The sequence below is a fragment of the Diadema antillarum genome, unplaced genomic scaffold, assembly GCF_040938485.1.
Source record: "Diadema antillarum isolate AM-2024a unplaced genomic scaffold, OU_Dant_1.0 seq00001517_RagTag, whole genome shotgun sequence".
In the NCBI taxonomy this organism is placed as follows: Eukaryota; Metazoa; Echinodermata; class Echinoidea; order Diadematoida; family Diadematidae; genus Diadema; species Diadema antillarum.
Genome location: NW_027272249.1, coordinates 99,305 through 116,826, shown reverse-complemented (window position 1 = coordinate 116,826; position 17,522 = coordinate 99,305). Strand labels below are relative to the sequence as shown.

Genomic DNA, 17,522 nt, shown 5'->3' with positions numbered 1-17,522 from the left:
TAAATACTACAATAGCTGGAATTAGATGATAATAAAGAAAATAGTTTTGACACCTTTACTGATATACCTGTGTCTCAAGTAAGTTTCCCTCCTTTCTTTTCCTAATATCTTTCTATCTTATGTCTGTCATTCTGTGTGCTTTTGTGTGTTTTTTTTTTTTTCGCTTAGGACCAAACCTCCAAGAATAATGTCGAAGACCAATTTCGTCTTCCTTCTCCTGCTCGTGGCGTTGGTGGCAGTATATCGGTAAGAGTACTATGAACTGGAAATGACATTCAGTAGATTAATCTAGCTCTTATGGTACGGAAAGAGTGACACTGGAATTACAGTGATACACACTATCAGAAAGACATAATGAATCATAGTTACAACGTTACGTGAGTGCTTGTATGCATTAATGATGCGTTGCAATGTGCTGGACTGCCGCCGACTGGTGGAGAATTTACGTCACGTGGCATTCAATGCATTAGGTAACCTGGAGGGAATAGAGATTGGCAGAAGCTGTAAAGCAGAAAAAAAAAATCACAAAGCAGAAAATGGTCTTGCACTTGCAGATAACACTGAATTTTGTTATGCCGTGTCTATTTGTGTGGCTTTGCCTATATATTTGTGTTTAGCTGTGCTTGCAAATGGTAGAGCATTCTACGTAAAACATGCATGAAAATTGACGTAACTGAATTAAAGGAAACACAACCCAAAGAGAAAACGTGGATTGAGTGAAAGCAGAAGAAAACAGTCATTGTCCCGAGGTTGTTGTTGGTAAGATCTGATAAAACAGGGCTTCACTGTCATTTCACAATCTGGCTCGTAATTTCGTAAATTTAAAAGAAACCAAAACCAAAAGAGCAATATGGATTGAGTTGAAGCAGCAACACGTAAAACAAAATAGTCATCAATGAAAGTTTGAGGGAAATCGGACAATCGACGCAAAGTTATATGGATTTTTAACATTTGGTGTTGGAACCACTGGATAAGGAGACTACTTGACTTTATGACATCATGTGTGGACACAGCATTATAAAGAAAATAGAAAGAAAATTCAACACATTTTCATTTTTCCTGCGTAATGATCGAGAGAGCACACGACAAATCGCTATATCAATCAATGTCAAGTTGTTGGAATGTGTAATTTTCATGAAAAAAAAAAATCGTTTTTGTGGACTTCTCTTTATAATTTTCTTTGGTTGTCCATACATACATGACGTCTGGACTCTAGTAGTCTCCTTATCCAGTCATTACAACACCAAAATGTAAAAAAAAAAAAAAAATGACAAGTTTTGCATCAATTGTCCGATTTTCCTCAAGCTTTCACCGATGTGTTCTACAAATGTTGGTGCTTTCGCTAAATCCATATCAGTGCATATTGCTCTTTGGGTTTTGGTTTCCATTATTATTATTATTTTTTTTTTTTTTTTGCGGACTCACGGGGCAGATTGTGACATGACAGTAAAGCCCTGTTTCATCAGATCTTACCAACAACAACCTCGAGACAATGTCTGAAGAATAAAATTCCTTTCCTCGGACATTTTTTTTTGGGTCAAAAACACATAGATTCACATTTTTGTACCTTCACACACATGCACACACACAAACACACACACACACACACACACACACGCACACACACACACACGTATGTAACCGTCAAGATTGTTATACAATAATTTATTTACATATAAACATGCATTCATTTGTATTGTTTACATTTCTTATATAGTTATTATCAATTGACACATATTTATACACCCGCATCATGTACACCACATCCAGTACAATGTTGACTCATACAGATAAATACTTCTTTGATGTTATATATCTATGACAATGATAGTGATATTGTATTGATGTATAATATCTTTTGTAGGTCTATCATGTCTGTGTATCTATGTTACAATGTGTACGTGTGGTTTGTATATGTATAATGTATCGATGTAACCGGATATGCATGCAAACAAAACAAATATCCAGAAACGGACAATAAAATTGAATTGAATTGAATTGAATTGAATAAGCCAGTTCGGAGTTCCACTCTGCGCATGAACAGAAAAAAGGTCATTCGGACCAACAGGCACGTTGGTTTTGAAAGTCACTGGGATAAGCGTCTGTGATGTATTATTATGTATAATGATTATTCATGTAATCCTTATAAATGCTGCTTGCCAGCACATCCACCTGACAGCAAAAGTGGTATTTGGCAATATCGATAGAAAGAGGTTGTTCTTACATTCAATGTAAGATAATGAAATGGATGCTTTCCCAAGTGTTAATTGACGGATCATTCTGGCCATCTGGTCTATGCGAGTTCATTCCTTGTTTAAGCAGGATTGATGAATACCATAAATCGTTGCGTAAAGCTTATACATTATGTCGCTCTGAAAACGAGTGAAGAGCCCCTTAACCGACTGAGAAAAAAGAAAGGTCATTCGGACCAATGTGCCCATGAGCTAACTCCGAACTTGCTTATTGAATAACCGTTTTAACATAGCAGACACACACCGAAAACCTTCACTATATAGGTAGATTGCCATAACAACCTACCCGTTCATGCCCGAAGGGGAGGGGTTACCATAATAACCTTCCCGTTCATTCCCGGAGGGGGAGGGATTTCCATAACAACCTACCCGTTCATGCCGGGAGGGGGAGGGGTTACAATTCATGCTCGTGATCGGCGAGCGGTGCGTCATTTCCTTTGGACTATTGCGCACTTACAAGTGTTGAGTGTATCAATGGAATGTTCCCTCGAGAGCGTTTGAGAAGGTTGTTTGCGTAATGTCTGGATAACGTCGGGGTATTGTCAGGTACCCTAGATAGTACGGGTTATAGGATAGGACTTGGCAGAAGATACGTCGACAACGGTATCATTTTGCTAGGACCACTTTAACCAGAGGAACTAACTAGCTAACTATACAACAATCTTTTATTATAATTCATTTATTTAAGGGATGGCGCTGCCACAAATTATACGCCCACTGCCACAAATTATACGCCCGAGTTCCCCACGTTTGGGGGAATCGCAAGGTTCAGCAAGCCGGAGTGCAATGGCAAGCCTCGCCCTAGGAGTGCGTCCTTCTTGATCAACTATTAACATTCTTACTAAAATAATGTAATTAGTTAATTAATCACTAAGAAATAAAAAATAGTAATAACAAATGATGATCGGACGTTGTGGCCGTATGTATGTATATATATATATATATATATATATATATATATATAAGCGCAACAACTCTAGTTTGAAAAAAAAAAACTCTTTTGTAGACCTAATGGGACTTTGAAGTGTCTACCTACTATACATAGAGAATATCCTTTTCTCCTTTCTGTCTTTCAAAATCCTCTCTTTTTCCGCCCTCAGTCTTTGACATCTCTGTTCACACGTCGTCTCTGTCAATGTTCTATAGAGAGCATACATTATTATTACAATCGTATAGATTTGTTATGATTATGCTCCCAGGTGCCAGGGTCTATCGTGCCCATGCTGGAACTTAGAACCCAACAACAGAAACTGCACCGAAGTGAACGAAGTGAATTGCCCGGATGGGAAAACCGTGAAGGACGCCTGTGGTTGCTGCGACGTCTGCTTAAAGGTGAAGTGCGCCACCATTCTCGGGGGACAAAGTGGGGATTTCCCCACCGGAAATAAGGAATGACTTTGAGAGTTGAAAAAATAAGTATATATATATATATATATATATATATATATATATATATTATAGGCCTACACGTTTCATGAATTTTCCTTCGTTTTCTTCAGATTAGTACGATACGCGCAAAACAACAACAACAAAATATATAAATCTGCTGGTGCGCTCTCAAACCAAGATTTTGTCACTGGCATCATCTGTCACTCGCTGCTAAGCCCCCGTTCCACTATGCCGTTCTCTCTACGATTTAACAATTTTCTCATATCGGGAAGGATCGGGTAAAACCTGAGCCGATCCGGACACAGTTCGATGTTAGAACGCTCTAAGAACGCTGCAGTTACGACTACCACGTGCTTGCTACGCTCTTACTACGATGATCTGGAATGAGGCATTACGATCTCTGACGCTGCAGCTACGCTTTAAAACGATGTATCTACGCTGTCAGTGCGATGTTGCCGATGTTGCCCGATCGATGCACGCTGTATCTACACTCTGAACGATCTATACGATCTTATCACGCTGTTACCCCGTTCAGAGAGCTGAAAAGTGCCCGATGTGCCCCGATGTACCCCGATTTGACTGTCGATCTGCAGTCAGTTAACTTATTATCAGCATGCAGAACCGAAGAAATATATTGTGGACCTCGAAGAGGCTCCTCAACGCACGGTTCTTTTGCAGCAATGCATTGTTATAAACAAAGACGTGCTGATTTTTCCAAGGCTTTTTCTTGATGTCCTTGCTTTAATAGTCCGTCTCCCTCCAGTTGTAGGTGATTTCATAATATTCTTAAAAATTCTGCTATGTCCTCTTCCTCCTCTTTAAGCATGACTTGCAGTCTATGTTTCTTCGCGTTTTGGGTAGCTGCTTTGCTGCTTTCTTCTCTTCTTTTTCTACATCTCTTCTTCTTCTTCGAAAATTCGAGCTCCTTCTTCTTCATATTCTGCCCTGGCAGGTGTAGCGACAATGCCCTCCTCCTCCTCAACAGTTTTGACTCTCTATCTCCTTGATCTTCTTCTGGCAGACATTTTTGTCTAAATTGTCTTCCCGTTCTTGTGCCGATGTTACTACGCTCAGAAAGACCTTGTTACGCTCATCCCGCGGTGTTTACGCTGTCACTACGCTCTCCCCGCTTGCCGTACGATTAAAGATAGGTCAATTTTGATCGCGGAGATCGGGAAGAAATTTTGAACGGGTTAAAAATTTCTTCCCGATCTGAAAAAATGCCCGCTCCAACCCCGACCTCCACACGCTGCTGCTACGATGCTTCCGATCCTCGTACGCTTTTGCCGCTCTCTCACGATCTGCTAGATCGGGAGAGATCGGGGTCCAGATCGTGATAGTGGAACGGGGGCTTAATAAAAATGTACGACATAACAAAAACAGTAGAATGTACCTTCCCATTGACTGAACATTATAGTTTGATATTATAGTGGAATGTGTCTGTATTGCTAGTATGATTTACATAAAAAGGAAAAGGAGTATAAGCATTTCAACATGCATTTTGCATTTTTTTTTTTTGCCTAACAAAACCAACATAAGTTGCCAGACATGGATTCTAGTTTAGAGCGGATTCTGAAAGAGCAGACTCTTTTCTTTATTATGATGTATAACTTAATTCAAATGGACTCTCCTAATCTGTCTAAATATTGGAAAGAAAGCACTGTAGCAGCGTGAACTAAGAAAAAGGGGCTCTGCAGTATATTGGGTCCATTCAAGCGTTTAATCTTACTGAGCTGTGTTATTGTACAATCAATATAGCACATTATATTTTATACGATGACTGGCGGGGGAGGGAACATACCGAATGTTCCACCCGAAGGGTTTGAAATGCTATTGAGGGAGGTTATAAGTCCCGAGACGAAGTCGAGGGACTTATAGCCTCCCGAAAGAGCATTTCAAACCCTGAGGGTGGAACGTTTGGTACATGTTCCCGACAACAAATGTCATAATCTGTTATATTGTGGGTTAGTCAGATACGTCAAATACGTCAACGTCAACCACCAGTACAACGCATTGATCGCTCGCTCGCTCGCGCAGCAGAGCCAACACTGTGCGCGCGCGGTCCTAGGCCTTCTGTCATTGTTGTTACGTGAAAATGTTTTCCCATGGGAGAACATAACAAAAATGACCGCCCATTGGCGAACAAACGAAAGTGCCTCCATCACGTGACTGTGTTTAGCCAATCACTAACCGGTATTTGACTAACCCATTTGATATAACAGAATGTAAATCTTCATAGCATTAAGAAGGAAGAGATTACCAAATTATGCGGAACTTGATTAGGCTTTATAAACACATTCTATTCAATGCCTCTAGAATACTTACTATCAAATCATTGACATCATCCTTTCAAAAGTTATTGGAGTTGAAGTGTAAAGAGTGTGTAAATGATTTGTTTGTTTGTCTGTTTTTTTGAAGAAATGAAAAGGGAACTCTCAGACCCACCTAATCACACTACTTTTGATTAGTATTCTACAAAAAAAAAAAGTATTCTGGAATAACGGCTAAAAACACAATTCCCTGTTCGTTTTATGATCCCAAACTGTAAGATAATGCAGGAGAAGAATAATTGCACTTCCAAAAAATATGAAAAACTGAAGATTGACTACATCGTGACCCGTTTCACCTTTTTTGAGTCCTCATACAAAATCAATGTGTATGACTTTTTTTGTTTTGTTTTGTGATGCATGGACATACTATGTACCTACCTAAAGTTCTCAATCACTGTGGAAATGGAGGTCCCAAGCTATGTATGATCATACAATGTTTGTTTAACAACACATGATGGATTATGTTTATTGTTGTTGTTGTCGTTGATGTCTTTCTTTCGTCAGGATGTAGGCGAGAAGTGTGGTGGACCTTGGCGAGCAGAGGGGACTTGTTCTTCCAAGTTAGTCTGCGTGGACAAAGAGCGCGGGCTCTTCGTCGCGTTTAACCCTCGGGACCCTGGCAGTTCTCGCATTGGCGTTTGTATGAATCTCGGGATGACGGCCTGAAAACTCTCAAGATGACGTCACAATGGAAGAAGTTTACTTCCAAAGTTTCTTAAATCGCTTTGAATCTTGCCGGGAATTCACAGAGTCCGTTGCGTGTGTATAGATTTGGACAGTAGAGTCGAAGAACAAAAAAAAAGAAAGAAAACAATTTAATGTAGTATGCAGTAGACGAGTATGTGTCAGAAAATCGACATGACGTTTTGCTGATAGTACAGAAAACGAAGAGATATTTCTTATATCATTTTAATTATTCACCGTTATCATCTCTTTTAGATGTTTTAGATCAAGCAAGACTCCAGATAAGAGATAAGATGAATTCTCGTGTCTTTCTCTCTTAACATCATGACTGACGCCAGGGGCGGATCCAGGAATTCCGTAAAGAGGGGGCGCGTTTACATAATTAAAGGGGGGCGCACGCACCCCTCCCCCATTTTTTCTTTTAATTTCTTTTGTTTCAACAAAAAATAAAGGGGGGGGGGTGCGCCGGTTGCGGTCCTCCCTGGATCCGCCACTGGACGCTCAACTGTTCTTCATGCGTAGTTCATCTGTGATAATGATTATTTTTACCCAGATTCTCATAAATTATTTTCTCCTTATGGTAGACTCTTGCATTTTGGCCCGAGTATAGAAGTTGAACTAACATAAAGAGTTGAGCGAATGGACGGTATGAGATGTCACTGGGAATACTCACGCACATTACTTGGCAATTTGCGTATAGTTATGACATTTTGTGTGCGTGGTTAAGACTTTAAATACGTAGAGACAACAACCACACTCTAAACTAATGTGTAAGACCTCGCTTGGTTTACTTGATTCCGAATCCCGATGACGTCTTTTTTCTTTTCTTTTTTTTTGAAAAGCGTTAACTTGTGATAAGGTGAATAAAATGTAAATTGTCTGTTTCTAATCGTGTGTTTTCTCCTTTTTTTAATTCATAAAATAAAGCGACAATATCCCCAGAGTGATCACTTTGTGACATTGGTGACGTTTACCGTGATACCGTGCATATTTTAGCCGCCATTTTGTTTATCATCACCATTAAAAATTCCTTTGTGCTGGTTCAGGGGCGGATCCAGAAATTCCGTAAAGAGGGAGCGCCTATACAAAATGAAAGAGGGAGGGGCGCATCCCCCATTTTTATTATTGCTTTAAAACAAAATAAAAAAAATAATGCGGGGGGGGGGGGGGCAGTGTGCCCACGCCAGTGCTGGTTCTGATGGGCAGCGAAACACAGCATTCTTTCAGACTTCTTTTACTGGAAGCAATAATGTATACGGTTGAACGTGAATCCACCAATACTGAAATAACAGTAGAATTTCTGATATGAAGGACAAGGATGAGCTGTCAGTTACATTAAAAGCACTGTTTCCCTTTGGGAGCAATGATTCAAAAAGTGTTCATGGTATCACATGATTGTGATGCATTTGTGTAGGTCATTTGTGTCACAAAACATCCCACCATATAAAGATTTCACAATAAAGCCTGAAGGAAATATCAGTATAATTTCCTCGCAAAACCAAAACTGTAGACGATTTAGTCAAGAACTATTTTTATTATAACTATTGTTAATGATTGTATATTCAACAATATTTGACATTGATTATACTGATTGAAAATATTCGCATTTGTTGTTTCTATCCCTAACTCACATTTTAGAACTATTTTGAAACACTAAAGCTGGGTTTTTGTTTCATCTGCAAATGGTAAATAATGGCTTTAATTTACAAGAAAAATAGTGTAGAACACGTTGTAAACGTCACACTGAGTGCCAAGTGGCATGACGACAGGACACTATTAAGAGATGACAAAGGAACTGAAAATGATTTAAGGACGTTTGAACAATTTTCTGTAAGATGACAAAGTCACAATAAATAATATCAATGACGTAATTTCTTTTTTCGTGATGGCATTTCGAAATTGATTTACTATTGTTTGAATACGTAATCTGCTGTATCTGTTTATTCCCGTTTCTTCTAAATACGGATTATCATCCGACTAAGAAGCAGAGAAGATGCATATAGACAGATGAATAGAGGAGAGAAAGAGAGAGAGAGAAAGAGAGAGAGAGAGATAGAGAGAGAGATAGCGAAATATAGAAAGAGAGAGGGGGGAATATAATATGTGAGAGACATAGAAGAGAAAGAAAGAAAAAGGCAGTGGCAAATAGGGAGGGTACGGATGAGTGAAGATTTAAACAGAAGAGAGAGAGAGAGGGAGAGAGGGAGGGAGGGAGAGAGAGGGAGAGAGAGAGGGTGAGAGGAAGAGAGAGGGAGGGAGAGAGAGGAGGAGAGGGAGAGAAAATGAGAGGGGGAGAGAGGGAGATGGAGATGAAGAGGATGACACGCGATCCTGACGAGATTAAAATGGAGACAATTCAATGCTGAGTGAAGTCCGTAGAATCAGCACGGGATAAAATCGCTAATAAAGCGCATTTATAGCGCTGCAAAAATTGCAGACTGCCTTGATTGTGTTTTGATGCCGTTGATAATGCCGATTGTTTAGTGTCTGGTGACGAATAATGATAGCGCGAATGGTACAAGATTTAAAGAGACAATTCAGTTTCAGTGTCAGTTTCAGTAAGTTTTCTTTCTCCACTTGTACATAACGGAAAATAAGTACAACAGTAGAAAACATATTTTCATAAGTCATAAAGATTTAACATTACATATTATATTTATCATCGTGTGAAATAATACATGGATTTCATTACACAGATCTATGTGGGGGAGACCGTTATCAGTTAAGCAAATCGCTCGACTTGGCAACGGCCTCTTATACTCAACGGTAACAAAATATGCCATGTATACATGGAATTTACGGAAAATTACTACATCTTGGAGGTAACATAATCATCTAATCAAGATAAGTCATACTACCAGTAGGAACAGTAGCACCACGTAGCTTTGTAATAATTACAAGAACATGGGTCTGCTATTCACATTAAAAAATATGTCACTCACGATTTTGTATACCTGACTGTAATCATAATTCCTGACAATATTGCCGATAGCTTTCTATTTACAAAAAAAAAAAAAAATCTGATATCTGAAGATATGAAATAGACTATATCTCACAGGTATATCACCGCGTCATTTACGTCGAAGAACCTGTCATACTTGAAAATCTGTCTACAACGGCCACCTTTTTCGTCAACCTTATAATTACGTCGTAGCTATAAACATGGTCAGGCTTGACTATAAATTTCACCGCCTCCAAAAAAAAAAAAAAAAAAAAAAAAGAGCCAGAGGGCTCATATGAAAACAGTCCAAGATTAGTTCAAACAACCAATCGCTTTCATACAGGCCTTCTTTGTCAACGTCTGGGAACGACTTGCTACTTCCAATGAGCCAAATGTGCACAAATTTCACAAACAAAGTTATATATGGACAGGTCATTATCGTGGCGCACAGCCGCTTTAAGCAAGCCCTCATCCCAACTTATTTTTTGTTTTGGTTCTCATCAACATCTTAAATGGATGGTAAAGTATTGGTTGAGATGAAAATTGGGCTTTAACTTTTTTTTTTTTGCGAGATACCAAGAAAACACATACGAAATAGTACAGAGCATACCATTTTAAGAGGAATTTTAAGTTTGATAAAAATCGGGGTAGGAATAGCTGAAACATCCAAAACAAAGTAAAACAAAGTGATCGTAATAAAAGGTGGGTCCAACACTTTTAGGATCGCTCTGGTTTGGATATCTCGGCCATTCCATTTCAAAACAACTTTCATCAAATTAATAAACAATGAAGCCCTCTTGGAATTGCATGCTCTTTCATATTCCATAAGAGGTTGCTCACTATCTCACAAAAAAAAAATGATAAAAAGCCTGAAGTTAAGTATCAACCAAACCTCTGCGATACCTTTAACGAAAAGAAGTAGACAATTTAGCTTTGTTCGAAAACCGATCCATTTCCGTTGTCTCTGGTCGAAAAGCAGGTATATAAGACAGAGTGACTGATGGAGCGATAATAAATTTGTAGACCTAATGATAAGAGTAGAAATAACATAATCACGGAAAAAAATCAACATAACGAAAATATATTTAAACAAAGAACAAGAAAAAGTAGAAAAGATATTGAAACCTCATAGTGAATTCAGTGGTCGTCATGGTTTAATTACAAACATATTTTTCTTCTTCATTTTCTTGTTAATTTTAACTTCTTTCTTCAGTTGCTGCTTTCCTTTTCTGGATTATCTATCTCTTCTGATTTTCGTTCCACGTTTTGTCCGTTCCTCCCAGCCGTGCTCGTCACTATTATCCTCTTGACTGGTCGATAACGATCCCGAGTGACTAACAGAGAGATCGAGATCCGACGAGAGAGTGGTAGCAAATGGGGGCGTGGTCATAGTACTGGGCACGATGCTGGTTGTCATGGGCGGGGTTATCGGAGCAGCACTTACATCGACGCACCGGCCAATGGCGATGTTCGGTCTTCGTCTATCCAATACGGACGCGTTGCTGATTGGATCGACACAGACCAGTCCTGTGGAGCATCTTCCAATGACAAACCAAGGACCCCCGCAAGTTTCGCCTTCAACCTGAAAAGAATCAACCAAACAATAGTAACTCAAAGAGAAATACACACGCACTATTTCAAACGAACACCAATGAATGAACATAATTTTATGTTGTGAAACTCGTAACCAAACAACATCTGAATAAAACATATACAACCAAAAGAAAATTGCACCAAACATTGGTGTGAGTATAGTGTTTAATGGATGATAATAAAGTGGGTATATCACGGTACAAAAGTGTAGATACAATAACGAATCATTTTACTATATATGAGATGAATATTTTAATGGGACTATCAAAACATTGTATAAAACAACTACAACACGGTTAAGTGCAAGTCCGTCTTGGCTGCTTCAGGTGAACATTATTTTGGTGATAAAAAGAAAAAAAATCTTTACCCGCTGGCCATGGAAAACTCAGAGATTATTGGCCAAACTCTACATGCTCATTGATGGATTTTAGAGTATCATAATTATGGACACGGTCAGTAATAACAATTTTCCGTGAATGGTGAAATGTCTATGAATCTGATTTGTGTGAATGAAGACAGGGAAATACCATGGTAATATATGACATTGCCTAATTATGTGACATCTAATCACGTTTTTTAGCATTTTTCCTCCAAAACATCTGTTATAGGACTCACACGGGTAAATATTTTCCCACAGAGACCTGTGTCAAAATAGAAATTAAAAAAAAAAAAATCTGTAAAATAGCTGGGAGAAATTTTCATCTTCACTAGCCTGAAAAAGTGAGAAATACCCTTTCATTCACCAAATTTCTTAGGGGTTCTTCAGCTCAAACCCTCTCCAAGTGTTAGCAAAACCAGACTACTAGTTCTTTTTACTAAATAAATAACATATTTTCTGCACATGCACCCAATCAAAATATAGTCCCTTCAAATTCCATGAGAAAAGCTTCCATCTTCCATTCAAAATGCAATCTGTAGAGATTCATACCTTGTGTATCTGCAGCTTTTCATTTTTTATTTTTTTTTTGCAAAAGTGCATTTTGTGATTTTTAATTGGTACGATCTTGTGACGTGGTCAGGGACATTCCATTATGTTTACAGGGGTGAGCCATATACAAAATGACCGAAAGTCAAGGCGTTTGCCCTCCACTGACCTTTGAGCACCGTTTACAACACCCACACGAGTCGTAGACGAGGTGGGATCCATTCTTGCAGGCGCCCTCATCGGCGAGACATCGCTTGGCTGGCGGCAAAAACACGCAGGGGCAACTTAGAGGAGAACACCTGTTACAGAAACCGGGGAAAAAACAAAACAAAAAACAAGCAAACAGCTACAACTAAACCTTTATTTGGCCATGGTGACTCACCACGTCATTATATCACGACCTTTTGAATATTTTGCTGATGAGGTGTACTATATTATTAGGTTGCCAAGAAAACCATCTCGATCTCTGAATATATATATTCATTTTTTTTTCTTCAAAATGATTATACCCTTTTCGTCTTTAATTGGACTGCACAGAAACTTGAATGCTAACAAATTTAATCCCCTTTTCGTCACAATAGGATAGCATAATGAAAATGAAAAGGGTACATTTGTACCGTACATGGTAACAAAAAATGATTAAAACATGCACTGAAATCAACATGACAAGTCATAAATTTTCCCAGAGAAGCAGCTATTATAATAAAGAAGAAAGGCGATTAGCTCATTCGCAAATAGAGACATAGAAAATCTTGTGATTAGGGCTCCATCTGAATTGAAATAAGAGTACAAAAGTAATAAGTATGATCTAATTCCATATCATAATAATTTACAAGCAAAGTGTACTGTCTTATATCACATAGATACGCCAACAATAAGTGTGTACATGCAGCTGAGACGTGCTGAGAAGTTGGAAAAACCATGAAACAAGGCAAAAACAAGGGCAACGTGATAATCCTATGTATAAACATAGTTTTTGCAATTGTTCATCTAGGTTTCATCTTCCAACAAGCTCATAAAATCTAATATTGAATAATCCTGTGAAAAGTGCAATACAGTGGAATGACAAAACTTCCCTTTTAGCACTCTTTTAACCAAACAAATTTGTTAATAAGGATTACAATGAAAGACCATACATTATTATTTACATCTCAAATTTCTTTTCGTCCTTGTGAGCAGTTGCCTTTAGAACAACGGACGAAGAATGCAAAGTTAAAAGTGGTTTTAAGTATTGTTTCCTCTGGACCATGTCTCATACTACAATGAGTTTGTATTTTCAAAGAGGAGTGACTGTCTTACTAAGGGAGATTTTTACCGTCTGCCTCTCCCCCTTCTCTCTCTCCCCTTCTCTCCATTTACTCCCTCTCTCTTTCTAAAATATTGATGATTTAGTGTTATTGTCTTATATCTTTAAACTATACTTGTCTCCTTTTTTTCATTCTGAATCATTCATATACTTGTCTATATCTTGATATCTATCTCCTACTTTCTTCCTCCCTCCCAAACTCTCACATTCTAGAAAATGTTATAGGCCAATCAACACTGTGCTGTTGTCTGTATCAACCATCTTTTCTGATCGTGTATAAGACCTTAAAACTGTTCAGATTGATATTTTGCCTGTTTCAGTTTAATGAATAGATTTGTGTGTGTGTGTGTGTGTGTGTGTGTGTGTGTGTGTGTGTGTGTGTGCAATTGACCTGCAAATGTTGATCTTTAGCTTTTTTATGCTGTTCATAAAAAAAAAAAATCTGATAATATCTGCGGAAATTAGGAAGTATGTAAAGTGTAGATTCCATTTAGCCAACAGCAAGAAAGATAATTACATTGTGAAAAGCAGGACGTGCTTGTAACAAGTGGGATGAATAATTATAATTGGTTTAGTATTTTAAAGACAGACCACTTCAATGGTCTGGCCCGGACAAAAACTCATAAAAGCATTAAACATTGCACGAGGTAAACGTTGGGGAATCCTTTAACACCATGGATCAATACCTTGGATTAGGAGGGAAAATCTCTGTGGTTTAGATGCAACAAAATTTAATCTATCCTCACTTTAATAGAGAGAGGGAGAGATTGAGAGGGAAGGAGCGATGGTGGAGAGGGGGAGGGAGAGAGCCGCGAAAGAGGAGGTTGGGGGGGGGGGGGGGGGGAGCGGGGGGGGGGGGGGGCTAGAGGGGTGAGCGTGGGAAGGATGGAGAACAGCCGGGCTAACGGGGAGATGATCAAAACTTCTTAATAGTAGATTATAGGGACGAGCCGAGGCGGATTAAACTCTTGGACAAACATATACCACGGATATACTGGAATCTAACCTGTCTATGTAGTACAGAACCAGAAGCGCACAAAGGAAGATTTTACATGATCCCATGTTCGGTATCTACAGCTCTGCGATAAAAGAAAATAACGTATACAGAAGAAAAAAAAAAGTTATGAGAACAAGAATAGTCATACCATTGTTCAAAAGATAGAAAACTATCAACGAAAGGTCGATACATTCGATGAGAAATGTTGCAAAGGTAATAACTGCAATAGTAGTTTCAAGAACGGAGGAACAAACCAGAAAAAAACAACAACAACCAAACAAACGCAAACAAACATTTTGAATGGAGCAGAATATACACAGAGGATAAATTAATTGAAAAAGCAGAAAACGTCGGGGCGGACTACCAACAGACAGTAATTGGCGATTTAATTCTTAACCCGTTGAGGACGAGTCCCGAGTTACTCGGGCAAGCGTCTATGGGAAATACGTGCTGTAGCAAACCCAAACCGTCCTCAGCGGGTTTAAGATTTTCTCTACTAAAAATCCCATCCCTACGAGAATATCAAGCCAACTTTGCGCAAACTTGCATTGCCTGTGGCAACGACCTCCATCACAACTTTTAGCCGTCACCATTCCGTTGTCAATGGTTGTGGAATGTATATAAATGCATTCTTTTTTGAGAATTTGGTCATGAATATTTTTATGATATAATGTTGAGGTTGATCATTCATATTTTGCAGCCCTTAAATTAGGAGCTATGACTTTGCTCTAGTTAGGGTGTATAAATTTGTTTAAAGTGGTAAGGAATGTATCTAAAAAAGCAAAGCAACGAAAAGAAACTCACGCACACACAAACACACACCGTTGCAAAATCAGCATCTATGACTTCATTTCGCATGACATTGTCAAGGCTAAACTAAGGCAATGAAAGAGCACGTAATTTCAAGAACTTAAGGTTCCATGCTTATTTGATGAAAATCGGCCTTGAGATGGCTGAGATATAAGAAAAAAGAAAGCAATCCCCTGACCTGATAAAATTGACAGGTCACGAATCTTATTAGGATCTCTTTGTAGATAACTCAGTCATTTCAGAACTGAATTTCATCAATGAAGCTTTTGATTACCCTTAGAATTGTATGCTCTTTATAATATTTCATAGAGTTGTTTGTACAAATAATCTAAATCTCGCAAAACATTACAAGCTGAATCCTCAACCAGTACTGTACAGTCCCTTTAAATTACATGTACTGTATATTGCCCTAGAGAAAGAACCTAATGGGTTCTGCCTTTACAACTGATTATATATCTGGCGATTTCAAATTATCCTAGGCAAAACTTTCCAATAATATTACAGTGCTTTTGCTCGAAAAAACCCAAACAAACATATATATAAACAGATATTAAAAGAATAGTCAAGAATACTCACCAATTGGTCCTCAACAGGTTTTGCAAAATGATTTAAAGAATTATGGTTCTTGGAGATGCCTGGCAATGTGTAGTGACTCTCGTGGTTTCAACTTTAATATATGTTACTTGTAAGACAATTCTGCCTTTTTCCTGTTATTTTTCAAATCGCGCTACTGTGCTCATCGGAATTCGAGTAGACAAAAATTGCAAATTCCTTAAGGCATTATCCCGCATCACACGCAAAACTTCGCCGCCCGGTCAAGGTCAAATGTATGAAGAATGTCTTCTTCTTCTTTGTTCAAATCTCTTACGTCGTTTATTAGAAGGCAAGCCTTTTATTATTCAGAGATATTCTGGAGAAGGCTCTTAGGCTTCATCTTTGACATTTCACCCGTTTATTATTTTCTTTCTTCTCGAGATAGCATCGCAGATATTTGATAGGACTACTGTTTGTGGCGGCAAAGTTTTCATTATTTTGGCACAGGAAATAGGAGTCTATACAGTTTGAAACGGGAAGTCTCTATGTATACTTTTACGCTGTAACTTCACACGACATAAGTTGAGGTGATGAATGATGTAATGCCATACACTTCAGTCTTCTTTTTCACTAACTTATTTAGTTTCTCTTTTTTTGGGATATGTTTTATTACATCTTGGGTTTCTTTTAATTCTTATTGATTCAAACAGTCCTAACTTTGTGTTCAAGAAGAATGAATAAAATATCAAACATACATATTAAATTTTGTCCGTAATAAAAGTGATTTAAGAGATCCCGTTTTTATGCAATGTACATACTACAATGTTAATTTGCACACACACACAAAAAAAACAACATGCAAAACATGCTACTGAGTAATCTTGTTACAGTCCCCCCATCCCCCCCCCCTCTCTCTCTCTTCCACTGCTTTCTGAGCTGAATTTCTATCTCTCTTTTTTAGTTCACTCACAAGCTACTTTCCATTTTTTTGAGGTTAGCAAAGTAACACCAGTTATACAACTCCTGGATCAGTATAAAACAATAATTCAAAGTGAACAGGAATGCATGTATTTAAAATCATGGAAGGAAAGTACATTCCATGGATACTTTTATTTTCTTTATAAAATAATTACAAATATATACACATACAATTCATATTCTTGCAATACCATAATTACATAAATTCTCCATATTTTCTCATTCAACATAATTATCATTCAATATCTACAGCTGTAGGCCTACATATACACTGGGCAAATCAAATACAAAAGAAGGCAATCTATTATCAACTCATTATGGACGATCACTGAAAAATGTACAAAGCAAGATGTCCAAACTTGTTTTTACTTCCATAGAAGCAATAAAGCTATGTGTACTCTCATCTTTTGACAAGGCATTGTGGCTGAGGAATGAGAAAAACTTGCCACATCGAGTTTAAGCTACGTAGAGGGAGTGGCTGTGTCAATCAGTCGCATGCTTACTCGTTGCCTCGTAGTTGGCCCCCTTTTCCAAGCCTCAGCCAAGGAGAGTCGACCTTGTCAAAAGGCCAGATGTACATTGTAGAAACAAGCCTCTAGTTTTAAAGAAGCTTGATGTGTTGTGTGCTGGAACAGGTGGAATAAGTGCATATCTTATTGCATAGTCTTGTAGGAATTGATTTACACTATTATGCGCTTCCTCACGTCCTACACTACAAAATTCAGCAGCATATTCATACAGTGTTTTTTTTTTTTTCTTCTTTTCTAATTTCTTTCCCATTTT

At 38.2% G+C, this 17,522-nt stretch overlaps 1 protein-coding gene and 1 non-coding gene across 2 annotated transcripts in view; both read right to left on the bottom strand.

Moving 5' to 3' along the window:
* LOC139710260 (uncharacterized) overlaps positions 1-17,522 on the bottom strand; it is a 127,643-nt gene that overhangs the window by 22,942 nt on the left and 87,179 nt on the right. Inside the window, exons 66-67 of the mRNA XM_071622191.1 lie at positions 12,284-12,413; positions 10,936-11,178 (exon numbers count right to left, since the gene is read on the bottom strand). Of these exons, the coding sequence (XP_071478292.1) occupies positions 10,936-11,178; positions 12,284-12,413 (373 nt within the window). The remainder of the gene's footprint in view (positions 1-10,935; positions 11,179-12,283; positions 12,414-17,522) is intronic.
* Positions 2,943-3,102, bottom strand: LOC139710281 (U1 spliceosomal RNA). The gene has a single exon (XR_011709447.1). It is a non-coding gene; the product is annotated as a U1 spliceosomal RNA (small nuclear RNA).